This window comes from Salmo salar, chromosome 02, assembly GCF_965601325.2.
Source record: "Salmo salar chromosome 02, fSalSal1, whole genome shotgun sequence".
In the NCBI taxonomy this organism is placed as follows: Eukaryota; Metazoa; Chordata; class Actinopteri; order Salmoniformes; family Salmonidae; genus Salmo; species Salmo salar.
The window spans coordinates 15,333,916-15,348,366 of record NC_138292.1 but is presented as its reverse complement, the minus strand read 5'-3'; the positions used below and the strand labels follow the sequence as shown (position 1 = coordinate 15,348,366).

Genomic DNA, 14,451 nt, shown 5'->3' with positions numbered 1-14,451 from the left:
GTACAACATGAGAATAGCCATTTCCTGTTTAGCTCCAAAAGTGCTTACTGTGAAACAAGTATGAGGGCTTGGCTGAGCCTAAGTGCATTAAAAATGGAAGTGTATCATTTCTTTAGGCCTATTATGTGAATTTAAGATATGTTTCCTGAGCCTCTTTACTTGGTATCTATTATAGAAAGCATTACGACTGGAACAATAGAGGACCTCAGTTTAGTCTAGTGAGAATTGAGCAATATAATAGCCCTACAGCACCTTCAGAAAGTATTCACACCATTTTACTTGTTCCACATTTTGATGTGTTACAGCCTGAATTTAAAATTGATTACACAATACTCCATGATGTCAAAGTGGAAGTATGTTTTTAGAAATTTTTACAAATGACACTGAATAACAATATAAAACGCAATATATAAAGTGCTGGTCCCATGTTTCATGAGCAGCAATCAAAGATCCCAGAAATGTTCCATACGCACAAATTTGTTTACATCCCTGTTAGTGAACAGAGTGCCCGATGGTGGCGGTGGGGTTATGGTATGGGCAGACATAAGCTATGGACGGAGAATACAATTGCATTTTATTGATGACAATTTGAATGCACAGAGATACCGTGATGAGATCCTGAGGCCCATTGTGGTGCCATTCATCCTCCGCCATCACCTCATGTTTCAGCATAATGCACGGCCCCATGTTGCAAGGATCTGAACACAATTCCTGGAAGCTGAACATTTCCCAGTTCTTCCATGGCCTGCATACTCACCTGACATGTCATCCATTGACCATGTTTGGGATTCTCTGGATCAACGTGTACGATAGCATGTTCCAGTTCCCGCCAATATCCAGTAACTTCCCACAGCCGTGGAAGAGGAGTGGGACAACATTCCACAGGCCACAATCAACAACCTGATCAACTCTATGTGAAGGAGATGTGTCGTGCTGCATGAGGCAAATGGTGGTCACACCAGATATTGACTGGTTTTCTGATCCACGCCCCTAGTTTTTATTTAAGGTATCTGTGACCAACAGATGCATACAGTATCTGTATTCCCAGTCATGTGAAATCCATAGATTAGGGCTTAATGAATTTATTTCAATTGACCAATTCCCTTACATGAACTGTAATTCTGTAAAATCTTTGAAATTGCGGCATGTTGCGTTTATATTTTTGTTCAGTATTTTTTTTTAATGAAAAGCTGAAATATCTTGAGTCAATAAGTGTTCAATCCCTTTGTTATGGCAAGCCTAAATCAATTCAGGAGTAAAAATGTGCTGAACAAGTCACATAATACTTTGCTCTGTGTGCAATAATAGTGTTGAACATGATTTCTGAATGACTACCTCATCTCTGTACCCCACACATACAATTATCTGTAAGGTCACTCAGTTGAGCAGTGAATTTCAAAAACAGATTCAACCACAAAGACCAGGGAGGTTTTCCAATGCCTTGCAAAGAAGGGCACCTATTGGTAGATGGGTATAAATAAAATAAAAAGCAGACATTGAATATCCCTTTGAGCATGGTGAAGTTATTAAATACACTGTGGATGGTGTATCAATACACCCAGTCACTACAAAGATACAGACGTCCTTCCTAACTCAGTCGCCAGAGAGGAAGGAAACCGCTCATGGATTTCACCATGAGGCCAAAGGTGATTTTAAAACAGTTAGAGTTTACATCAAATAAAATTGTATTGGTCACATACACATATTTAGCCGATGTTATTGTGGGTGTAGCGAAATGCTTGTGTTCCTAGCTCCAACAGTGCAGTAGTATCTAAGAATTCACAATACACACAAATTGTTTTATTTTTTTCTCACATTTATTTAACCAGGTAGGCCAGTTGAGAACAAGTTCTCATTTACAACTACAAATCTAAAAGTAAAAGAATGGAATTAAGAAATGTATAAATATTAAGACGAGCAATGTCAGAGTGGCATAGACTAAAATACAGTAGAATAGAATACAGTATATACATGTGAAATGAGTAAAGCAGTATGTATACATTATTAAATAGACTAGTGTTCCATTATTAAAGTGGCCCGTAATTGGGAGTCCCATAGGGCGGCACACAATTGTCCCAGCGTCGTCCAGGTTTGGCCGGTGTAGGCCGTCATTATAAATTAAAAAAAATTCTTAACTGACTTGCCTAGTTAAATAAAGGTAAACATATAGATAATAATAAAATAGGAGAAAACTATTTGATAGGAGAAAACTGAGGATGGATCAACAACATTGTAGTTACTCCTCAATACTAACCTAATTGACAGAGTGAAAAGGAAGCCTGTACAGATTAAAAATATTTCAAAACATGCATCCTGTTTGCAATAAGGCTCTAAAGTAAAACAGCAAAAAAATGTGGCAAAGAAATTGACTTTGTCCTGAATACAAAGTATTATGTTTGGGGAAAATCCAACACAACACATTACTGAGTCCCACTCCTCATATTATCAATCATGGTGGTGGCGGCATCATGTTTTGAGGACAAGGAAGTTATGATAAAAAAAAACAAAAGAAAACGAAGAGAGTTAAACATAGGCAAAATCCTTTCTAAACTCCTTTCCACCAGACACCGGGAGACAAATTCACCTTTCAGCAGGACAATAACCTAAAACACAAGACAAAATATACACTGGAGTTGCTTACCAAGACGACAGTGAATGTTCCTGAGTGGCCTAGTTAAAGTTTTGACTGAAATCATCTTGAAAATGTATGGCGACTTGAAAATGGCTGTCTAGCAATGATCAACAACCAACTTGACAGAACTTAAAGATTTCAAAAAATAATAAAATGTGCACATATTGTTCAATCCAGGGGTGCAAAGCTCTTAGAGAGAAAGACTCAAACCCAGAAAAACTCACACCTTTAATCGCTGCCAAAGGTGATTCTAACATGTATTAACTCAGGCTTGAATACTTATCAAATCAGATATATTAGTGTTTATTTATTTTTATGAATACATTTTTTCATAATTATTCTTCCACTTTGACAGAGTATTTTGTGTAGATCGTTGACCAACAATGAAATCCATTTTAATCCCACTTTGTAACACAACAAAATGTGGAAAAAGTCAAGGGGTGTGAATAATTTTTGTGTATAGGACAGTGTGTTAGATGAGGGAAATACGCTATAGAATCTCATATGATCTGTACTGGAATGACTGGCAGCCACGGGACAGTGTCTGAGAAACAGTGAGTCAGGTGAGGAGACAAACATAGAATCCTCGCTGCATATGCTATCCTTAACACAGCAGTCTCAAGCATGGACACCCGGTCACTCTGCAGAATGGTGAATCTCCTATTGTGTTTCATGGAAGGTAAGTAGGTTACAGATGGACTCGCGACTACAGCATATGTGGATCAAATATTTGTCAGACAAACTGTGGGGTCACACTATTCAGTGATATAATTTTGCACTGTTTTTATCAGAAGGAAATGGAAAACAGAAAGCAAAGTTAGATCAAAGTGAACTTCCTCATTTTCAAAGCATGACCGATTTGGACACCACTATCAGATTGACATTTTGCTTACAGGAATACAGAACGATTCCAGTTTTCAAAATGTGTTTTTAAAACCATAGTTGAAGTTTGATTAAACATACTTTAAATTGCACAGTAATACAAACTGTGTATCACTGTGCAATTTAAAGTATCATATATCAGCTCCAGCTCTCCATCTGTCCTGAGCATTAATAACATGTATTATGACACATCCAGCCCTGGGCGCTGCTTCGAACGATGACGGCTGGTCCATGAAGGTTCAGGCGGAGGTGCGTGCCATGGAGGGCTACCCGGTGGTGCTGCCTTGCTCCTTCACCCACCCCCACCACACGCTGCACTCCTCCCTGCAGGTGGTGTGGCGGCTGGGCCACGGCCAGGGCTCTACGGTGCTGTACCACTGCTCCTCTCCCACCGGGGCCAGGACCTGCCAGCCAGACCCCCAGCAGGACCAACGTTATCGCCTGGAGGGGAACCCCCGAGAGCACGACCTCTCCCTGCGCATCAACAGCGCCGCCCTGCAGGACAACGGACGCTACTACTGCCGTGTGGAGGTCCCCGGACACGCACACGCCAGCTACGAGGATAAGATGGGCACACGGCTTAGAGTGGAGGGTAGGGGGATTCTGTATATGATGAGTACACTGTAGAATGTAGTACTACACAGTTTGTTTTAGACCTTGAAAGTGATCTAATATGTCAACTCTGTATGGGTTTGTTTGTTTGTCTAATTGTAGATGGATTTATGCGTATTTCATGGATATGATTGTATTGATTTGGGGTGTCTGTGTTTGCCATGGCTTTCATGGTTAGCTGCCCCACGAATCCTGGGACTGTCAGTGGAGGGCAGTGAGGAAGCTGGCTACAGGGCTCAGTGTCGTGTCCAGGGCTCTCCCCTACCTGACGTCCAGTGGCTGGGGCCTGACGAGCACATGGAAGGGTTCGACATCTCGCCCCTCTCCCAGGAGTCCCTCGAGCAACATCACACCACCAGCCAGCTCCGGGACGTCCTCCCTGGGCAGCAGTACACATGTAGTGCCTCCAACCCCCTGGGGAAGGACCAGGCCACCCTGTACATGCTGCCCCCCAGGCAGGTGCAGGTCTCTGGGGAGGCCCCTCCGCTGCTGCTCCTGCTCTCCCTCTCCCTGGGGTTCAAGGTGCTCCTGCTGCTGGGGATGGTAGTCTGGCTGCCGCAGGGAGGAGGCCCAGCCTGGCTCAGATGCTGGTTCAAATGATGTTTCTATACGCATACACACATACAAATGTTTTAACTTCTCATACATTTTTCCGTTTGCCTTCAATAAACAATACATTGTGGACCTATTTGCATGTAATTAGATCCCACCTCATTCCCTACCAAGGGTTTATATGTAATGAATAGAGTGTAAATTATTAGTTTATTGTTTATGAATCTAACTCATTGGTTGAAATGTTGTGATCATCTAACTATTTGTCAAGCCTCAAAATGGAGGCAACACACAAAAGCGCTGTACATTTAAAGGGGAGGATGGTGTTTTAATGGTGGTTATGGTGGTTTAAAGAATACAGCACAAGCATAGCTTCTTATACAAATATGCCACATCTAATGTCATTTAAGGTAATATAACAAGCTGCCATGTGGGGAATAGTACTTTAGGTGTCTCGTTTGAGTAAGTTTTTATCTTGTTCTTGATACCATGTCTTGTTGAGGCGTTTTGACTGATTTCACATCTATGCTAATACGGCTACAATTAGCTATCTAGCTAACCAATAACTGTAACAATGTATTTGAGAGACAAATGCTCATTGTGCAAATGTATTTGTTTTTTATAAACATTTGGAGATGAAATATAGTTTACATGTTGTCAATAGTCTAAGCCAACCACGTGTTTCGCCCCATAATTGCGCACGTGTCGGTTTTGCTGCTAAACAACCAACCAGTCTATAACATGTGCAAAAGGAAAACATTTATCTAGTTAACTCCTCAGTATTTCAATTCACATGTTTCACCTTTTCAAAGACTTTACACAAGACTACAGTAGATAAAAAAAGACGCTATATTTCATAGATTTGATACAATCAGGTTTGGACCTGTAATATGAATAACAAGTAAAAACAGTCTTATTTGTCAAGAAGTTCTAGATCAGAGACATCAGAATGACTTTATCCAGATATATGCCTCAACTCCAAATATAGAAAAACACCAGACAGTCAGTTTCAATCATTCTGGATCGAGACATACAGTATAGCTGTTTAGAGACTATATCTTATGAAATGCCCTTCACAAAGGAGCTTGAATCTAGTGAGTATAATGAATGAAGGGTCCTACGGAAAGGGACGTGGTCAAGTATAGAGCTCTACTGAAGGGGGAAGTGTAGTGGCTCTCTGTAGCAGACGGCTGGGAGAGCTTCACAGCAGCTCTGGTCGCTCCAGGTATAGTTTCCCTGGGGGTCCAGTGTCATCATGGCACACTGGCCCTGTATGGGGGTCCCTGGCTCGTCCTGGGCCCAGTGGCTGAAGGACACAGCAGCCTTGCTCAGCCAGTACCACTGTCCTGTCAATGAGCTCTGACGGAGGCCTATCCACACCTGACCCTGCGTCTGTCCCTGAATCTGGGTCTCAGACTCCCTCAGTTTATTGGTCACTTGAAGTAGAAATTCTTCTGTGTTCAGGCTGACCAGACTGTAGCCCTGATCTTGGCAGTACTTCAGAGACTCGGGCCAGCCACCCTGCTCGTCCCCAAGTGTCACAACCTCTGGCCTCAGCAAACAGCCCTTAGAATCTGTGCATACAAGCACACACACACACACACACACACACACGAGAGAGTAATCAATATATTCCTATAAAAAAACTGGCATACAACAGACATGAATGATATGTATAATTCACAGCAATACAACTCTATGAAACCTCTACAACACCATACCTGGATCTGTGCTGATGCTGGCAGCCGAATTCCCCAAAACCATGCCGTTTGTCTCTCCCAAGTAGTAAGCAGCCATTTCGGAGGAACTATGCCAGATGACATGTTTCCTGTATTCTGTCCCAAAGTCAACGAGTGCCCAGGAGTACTCGGTCCCCATCATGGGAGTCCATGTGACATCCAGGGCTGTGTTCCCCTGATGCACCCCCTCTGTCTGGGCTGTGGGGGCTACTAACAGGGCCTGGTTCTTCATGGCGTTGAGGGAGTGGAGGAGGTAGCAGGAGGAGAAGCTATGCGTTGGGATGAGGCTGAGTAGTAGGCCTGGCCTGTGGAGGGTCAGGGAGACAAGACTGGAGGTCTTGACCAGGGAGGAGCCACCAGGGAGGAAGGGATAGAAGGGCAGCTCGTGGGAAGACTGCAGTTGGAGGGGCTCTGTGGGGGGTCCGCTGAGTAAACTCACACTTTGGTTGGTCGTCAGCAGAAAGGTAGTTTCATTCAAAGCTCCATTCTCCAAAGAGGGGTGCACGAGGTATTCTGACCCCCACGCTGTGACGGGGTACAGAGGGCTGAATAGAAAACTACAGGTGCAGTTAGTTGTGGCAGCGCATGGGTGGCTGTACAGAACCGCCACGGGGTGGTCGGCCAACACGTGTGGCTCTGGCAGCGATCTATTCAGCCAGAGTTGAACCAGTTGGAACAGCTGGAGTGAGACAGTCTCGTTCTCACCTGCTGGCCCTGAGATGGTGACCTCGTTAGTTTCTATATTGTTTATGATGATGAGCCTAAACAAATGGTTCCCTGGGTCTATTTGAGGCTGAGGATGCGTCATCTCAGGTATAGGGGGGACATGGTACTCTGTACCCAAGCTCTCCACCGGTGGGACTACCGTGGTCTGGATGCTTTCACCTCTTTGGCTGATGGCAAGGACAATGATGTCGTTGTTGCTGGTCACATGGATTGTGTTGTTAGAGAACTTTGACCTCTTGAGCCTTATCCAACTTGCCTGAATCACAACTTCCTGTGCTGCATTCAGGTTCCTGGTATCTGTGGAACCCAGTTCCTTCATTTTCACAATTACCGTGGTGTCACTGTGTAGTGCTGTGATTACAATTCTGTTGTAAGGCTGAGTGGGATGGTAAAAGGCGATGTTCTCCGGGAATGCAGTGATGAGCTCTTTGCCAAAGCTATTAGGAAAAGAGAGTGCTGTGGACGCTTAAGAGGGGTAGAAACTGCTAAAACATCCATTTTCATATGCAAACAAAACAATTCTGCTCCAGGATAAGATTATTTAATCAACAAAAATACTCAAACATGTCAACAGACTTAAGAGTCTGTGTTCCATACTGTTTAACTAATAAAGGAAATTGTATTTTAGGTGACTATGTGCTGTTGATGACAGAGGTGGACAACGCTCCAATACTACTAGTGTCACACCAGCAGAGGGGGACATACTACAGGCCTGATCAGCCTGTTTTCTTTTCATTCAACACAACGGGCTCATCTCAATAGTGTTAAGTGGCTTCCTCTCCTATTCTCCTTTCCTTCATCTCCAGTAATCTGAAAGGACAGGATAGGTGAAAGCTTCAGTACCCGTCAAAGATTTGGACACCTACTGTACTCATTCAAGGGTTTATTTTCTACATTGTAGAATAATAGTGAAGACATCAAAACTATGAAATAACACATATGGAATCATGAAGTAACCAAAAATGTGTTAAACAAATCAAAATATTTTATATTTGAGATTCTTCAAAGTAACCACCCTTTGCCTTGACAGCTTTGCACACTTGACATTCTCTCAACCAGCTTCACCTGGAATGCATTTCAATTAACAGGTGTGCTTCATGGAATTTCTTTCCTTCTTAATGCGTTTTAGCCAATCAGTTGTGTTGTGACAAGGTAGGGATGGTATAAAGAAGATAGCCCTATTTGGTAAAAGACCAAGTCCATATTATGGCAAGAACAGCTCAAATAAGCAAAGAGAAATGACAGTCCATCATTACTTTAAGACATGAAGGTCAGTCAATACGGAAAATGTCAATAACTTTGAACGTTTCTTCAAGTGCAGTCACAAAAACCATCAAACGCTATGACGAAACTGGCTCTCATGAGGACCGCCACAGGAATGGAAGACCCAGAGTTACCTCTGCTGCAGAGGATAAGTTCATTAGAGCTACCAGCCTCAGAAATTTCAGCCCAAATAAATGCTTGACAGAGTTCAAGTAACAGACACATCTCAACATCAACTGTTCAGAGGAGACTGCGTGAATCAGGCCTTCCTGGTCCAATTGCTGTAGAGAAACCACTACTAAAGCACACCAATAATAAGAAGAGACTTGCTTGGGGAAAGAAACATGAACAATGGACATTAGACTGGTGGAATTCTGACAAAAATAAAATAAAACTTTATTTTGTCATATGCGCCGAATACAACAGGAACCGTGAAATGCTTACTTACAATCCCTGAAACAACAATGCAGTTCAAGAAAGAGTTAAGAAAATACTTACCAAATAAACTAAAGTAAAAAAAATAATAAAAAGTAACACAAAAAAATAATAACAAGGTTATATACAGGGGGTACCGGTACCAAGGGGAGTGTCAATGTAAATAGTCCAGGTGGCCATTTGATTAATTGTTCAGCAGTCCTATGGCTTGAGGGGTAGAAGCTGTTAAGGAGCCTTTTGGTCCTAGACTTGGCGCTCTGATACCGCTTGCCGTGCGGTAGCCGAGAGAACAGTCTATGACTTAGGTAACTGGAGTCTGACATTTTTTGGGGGCTTTCCTCTGACACTGCCTAGTATATAGGTCCTGGATGGAAGGAAGCTTTGCCCCAGTGGTGTACTGGGCCATACGCAATACCCTCTGTAGCGCCTTACGGTCAGATGCCGAGCAGTTGCCATACCAGGCGGTAATGCAACTGGTCAGGATGCTCTCAATGGTGCAGCTGTAGAACGTTTTGAGGATCTGGGGACCTGAGGGGGAAAAGGTGTTTCGTGCCCTCTTCACAACTGTCTTGGTGTGTTTGGACCATGATAGTTTGTTGGTGATGTGGACACCAAGTAACTTAACTCTCGACCCGCTCCACTTCAGCCCCATCAATGTTAATTGGGGCCTGTTCGGCCCGCCTATTCCTGTAGTCCACGATCAGCTCCTTTGTCTTGCTCACATTGAGGGAGAGGTTGTTGTCCTGGCACCACACTGCCAGGTCTCTGACCTCCTCCCTATAGGCTGTCTCATTCTGTTGGTAATCAGGCCTACCACTGTCGTGTCGTCAGCAAACGTAATGATGGTGTTGGTGTCGTGTTTGGTCACGCAGTTGTGGGTGAACAGGGAGTACAGGAGGGGACTAAGCGCGCACCCCTGAGGGGCTCCAGTGTTGAGGATCAGTGTGGCAGACGTGTTGTTGCTTACCCTTACCACTTGGGGGAAGCCCATCAAGATGTCCATGATCCAGTTGCATAGGGAGGTGTTTAGTCCCAGGGTCCTTTGGTCTGATGAGTCCAAATTTGAGATTATGGGTTCCAAACGCAGTGTCTTTGTGAGATGCAGAGTAGGTGAACGTGTGATCTCCACATGTGTAGTTTCCACCGTGAAGCATGGAGGAGGAGGTTTGATGGTGTGGGGGTGCGTTGCTGGTGACACTGTCAGTGATTTATTTAGAATTCAAGGCACACAACCAGCATGGCTACCACAGCATTCTGCAGCGATACGCCATCCCATCTGGTTTGCGCTTAGTGGGACTATCATTTGTTTTTCAACAGAACAATGAACCAACACACCTCCAGGCTGTGTAAGGACTATTTGACCAAGAAGCAGAGTGATGGAGTGCTGCATCAGATGACCTGGCCTCCACAATCACCCAACCTCAACCCAATTGAGATGGTTTGGGATGAGTTGGACCAAAGAGTGAAGGAAAAGCAGCCAACAAGTGCTCAGCATATGTGGGAACTCCTTCAAGACTGTTGGAAAAGCATTCCAAGTGAATCTGGTTGAGAGAATGCCAAGAGTGTGCAAAGCTGTCATCAAGGCAAAGGGTTGGTACTCTGAAGAATCTCAAATATAAAATATATTTTGATTTGTTTAACACTTTTTTGGTTACTACATGATTACATGCGTTATTTCATAGTTTTGATGTCTTCACTACATTCTACAATGTAGAAAATAGTAAAAATAAAGAAAAACCCTTGAATGAGTAGGTGTGTCCAAACTTTGGACTGGTACTGTATATTGTCAGGATAGGTGAAAGCTATATGGTGGATGAATTTGCTTCCACCCTGTTCAGCCAGTTTTTCAAAGGAGATGAGGAGATTTATATATTGAGATGAACCCAGTTTGTATTTTCTTCAGCATTTACAGCATCTCTAATGACAGAGTCACTTTGTAAAAGGTCATAAAACAGGTCACAGTCGTGCAGAGAGATACTGAGTTGGATTGGTCTGGCACCACTCCCATGGTTGTGACGAGGGCCATGGCCGCTAAAGCCAGATGGGAGCAGGGATGGTGTCAGATGGGTCGTGGAGGTTGGCAGGTAACTGGGCTGTGAAGGCAAATATTTTTTTTAATTTGTTACAATTTCAGAAACATAGCAAAACAGTCCTGTCATCTAATATTTATGTGGCCGTTGGTTGTGGTTGTTTAGGTACTGTATGTTTAGGTAGCAGCTTTGGTTAGGCACACTGTGGGTTGTTTACATATCAACCAATTTCCCTTAGCCCAAATTTGACCATATGCTTTGGCAAAGACAACATTGGAAATAGGAGGCCTACAGGCCAACTCCTGTTGTTGCCATGGCAGGTCTGTGAGGACAAGTCATTTGCATCTCTGACAGGTCCTGTCATTTGAGAAAGGTGTGTAGCCAAAGTTGATGGATAAGGCTAGTTTCAACATAAATAGGCAATAGCATAAATACTTTGAGTGAAAACGATTGAGCCTAAATCTGTGACAAGTGAATTCCAGCCTTACTCCTTCCTCAGGCTATTATACAGATTTTTACTAAAGTTAATACAGTAAATACACTGAGTGTACAAAACATTATATTGAATTGCACCCCCTTTGCCCTCAGAACAGCCTCAATTCGTCGGGCATGGACTCTACAAGACGTCGAAAGCGTTCCACAGGGATGCTGGACTATGTTGATTACAACGCTTCCCACAGTTGTGTCAAGTTGTCTGGATGTCCTAATACTTGTACACTGTGTATATTTGGGTATCTCCAATCGAGCAAAATAGTTTTAGTGGCCCCCCTTTTGACGGCGGAGAGAAACATGTACGCTTTAAAGTACATTTACTGCAATTCTACACATTTTGCCATGGGGAAGAGAGACATTTTCCAGTTTTAAAGCTAATTTTCTGCAATTCTACACATTTTTCCATGACTTATGCCATGTTAATGATATCTGAGTGAGAGTGACTAACAAAATCAATGGGGCCCCCTGGTGGTCAGGACCCCTGATAATGTGCCCTGCGTGCCCGGTTGGTATTCGGCCATGATTACTACAAGTTTATATAACTGGCTAGACCAACTTTCCAATCTAAAATTGTTACCTGACGTGGCTAATTGAGTGACTGTCAGTGAATGACAAAACAAGTAAAAAACTGCTGATGCACAACCAAATTTCAAGTTTGCACCTTGTGTATTCTACTATTGTAACTCTCAACATTAAGTTGAGACCCTGAGTTCGGAGCCCGTAAGCACCTGCTTATGTTGCTTATGCCTAGAGCTGGCCCTGGGGATCTCTTCAGAAATACATTTTTCATAAACAGCACTCTTGTTCATTACTTTCCATGTATTACCTCTCTTAATTGTTTTTTTTTATTTAAGCATTATTACAGATTATTTATACATTTTACATTTACATTTAAGTCATTTAGCAGACACTCTTATCCAGAGTGACTTATTATACAGAATAGTTATTTAATAAGATTGAGTTATTTAAAAAAGCTATCAAACATTGGTATGCTACATTTGTAGAAGCTTAAAGACAGTCCGTATCCTCTTACCTTGGGGCAGAAACACTCTTCACCTTCCCTCAGTTAACTGACTCTAGTTAGACTCTGTCTTGCTTTTTCCTCCTTGGAAACACTGACACATTTGACAGTCAAACTCTTGACAACTCTTTGCATGGAAGCAGACAGAGGCCTGGAAGACTGGGATGTGAGGGTGAAAGGTGACAAAGGAAAGGTTAAGTAAATGGTCATAGCACCTGCACTATGACACATCCAATTCCATTTAATAGCTTGTTGCCATTACTACATGTCGGCACTCTGGTGTTGAATTGTATATCTTTAAAAGTAATGTCAAAATTCAGCTTTAAATGATTTTAAATGACTGAAAATGAAACGGAGTTGACCCCACTTCTTTAAAATGTTTGATTATTTAAGTGTTCCCTTTATTTTTTTGAGCAGTATATATACACTGCTCAAAAAAATAAAGGGAACACTAAAATAACACATCCTAGATCTGAATGAAAGAAATAATGTTATTAAATACTTTTTTCTTTACATAGTTGGGCATGCTCCTGATGAGGTGGCGGATGGTCTCCTGAGGGATCTCCTCCCAGACCTGGACTAAAGCATCCGCCAACTCCTGGACAGTCTGTGGTGCAACATGGCGTTGGTGGATGGAGTGAGACATGATGTCCCAGATGTGCTCAATTGGATTCAGGTCTGGGGAACGGGCAGGCCAGTCCATAGCATCAATGCCTTCCTCTTGCAGGAACTGCTGACACTCCAGCCACATGAGGTCTAGCATTGTCTTGCATTAGGAGGAACCCAGGGCCAACCGCACCAGCATATGGTCTCACAAGGGGTCTGAGGATCTCATCTCGGTACCTAATGGCAGTCAGGCTACCTCTGGCGAGCACATGGAGGGCTGTGCGGCCCCCCAAAGAAATGCCACCCCACACCATGACTGACCCACCGCCAAACCGGTCATGCTGGAGGATGTTGCAGGAAGCAGAACGTTCTCCACGGCGTCTCCAGACTCTGTCACGTCTGTCACGTGCTCAGTGTGAACCTGCTTTCATCTGTGAAGAGCACAGGGCGCCAGTGGCGAATTTGCCAATCTTGGTGTTCTCTGGCAAATGCCAAACGTCCTGCACGGTGTTGGGCTGTAAGCACAACCCCCACCTGTGGACGTCGGGCCCTCATACCACCCTCATGGAGTCTGTTTATGACCGTTTGAGCAGACACATGCACATTTGTGGCCTGCTGGAGGTCATTTTGCAGGGCTCTGGCAGTGCTTCTCCTGCTCCTCCTTGCACAAAGGCGGAGGTCGCGGTCCTGCTGCTGGGTTGTTGCCCTCCTACGGCCTCCTCCACGTCTCCTGATGTACTGGCCTGTCTCCTGGTAGCGCTTCCATGCTCTGGACACTATGCTGACAGACACAGCAAACCTTCTTGCCACAGCTCGCATTGATGTGCCATCCTGGATGAGCTGCACTACCTGAGCCACTTGTGTGGGTTGTAGACTCCATCTCATGCTACCACTAGAGTGAAAGCACCACCAGCATTCAAGTGACCAAAACATCAGCCAGGAAGCATAGGAACTGAGAAGTGGTCTGTGGTCACCACCTGCAGAACCACTCCTTTATTGGGGGTGTCTTGCTAATTGCCTATAATTTCCACCTGTTGTCTATTCCATTTGCACAACAGCATATGAAATGTTTATCAATCAGTGTTGCTTCCTAAGTGGACAGTTTGATTTCACAGAAGTGTGATTGACTTGGAGTTACATTGTGTTGTTTATGTGTTCCCTTTATTTTTTTGAGCAGTGTATAATGCAAATAATAATGCAAAAACACAGTGTTGGAGAAGCATTATATATATATATATAATAATAAATAAATAAATAAATAAATAAATAGGCATTGGCTTTTGTCGGTCCTCCAATAAATCGGTATTGAAAAATCATAATCGGCCGACCCCTAATATGAATGGTACATGGCCACGCAGAGTGCCTGGATACAGCCCTTAGCCGTGGTATATTGGATATATACCTCAAACCCCCGAGGTGCCTTATTGCTATTATAAACTGGCTACCAACATAATTAGATGT

The 14,451-nt window shown here is 43.4% G+C and overlaps 1 protein-coding gene across 1 annotated transcript; it reads left to right on the top strand.

Annotated features, from left to right (window-relative positions):
- Window positions 1-3,138: 3,138 nt before the first annotated feature.
- Window positions 3,139-4,814, top strand: LOC106605966 (sialic acid-binding Ig-like lectin 15). The gene is made up of 3 exons (XM_014201990.3): window positions 3,139-3,311; window positions 3,711-4,106; window positions 4,305-4,814. The coding sequence occupies exons 1-3, from the start codon at window positions 3,257-3,259 to the stop codon at window positions 4,724-4,726; spliced, it is 873 nt and encodes a 290-aa protein (XP_014057465.1). The 5' UTR covers window positions 3,139-3,256; the 3' UTR covers window positions 4,727-4,814.
- The last annotated feature ends 9,637 nt before the right edge of the window (window positions 4,815-14,451 follow it).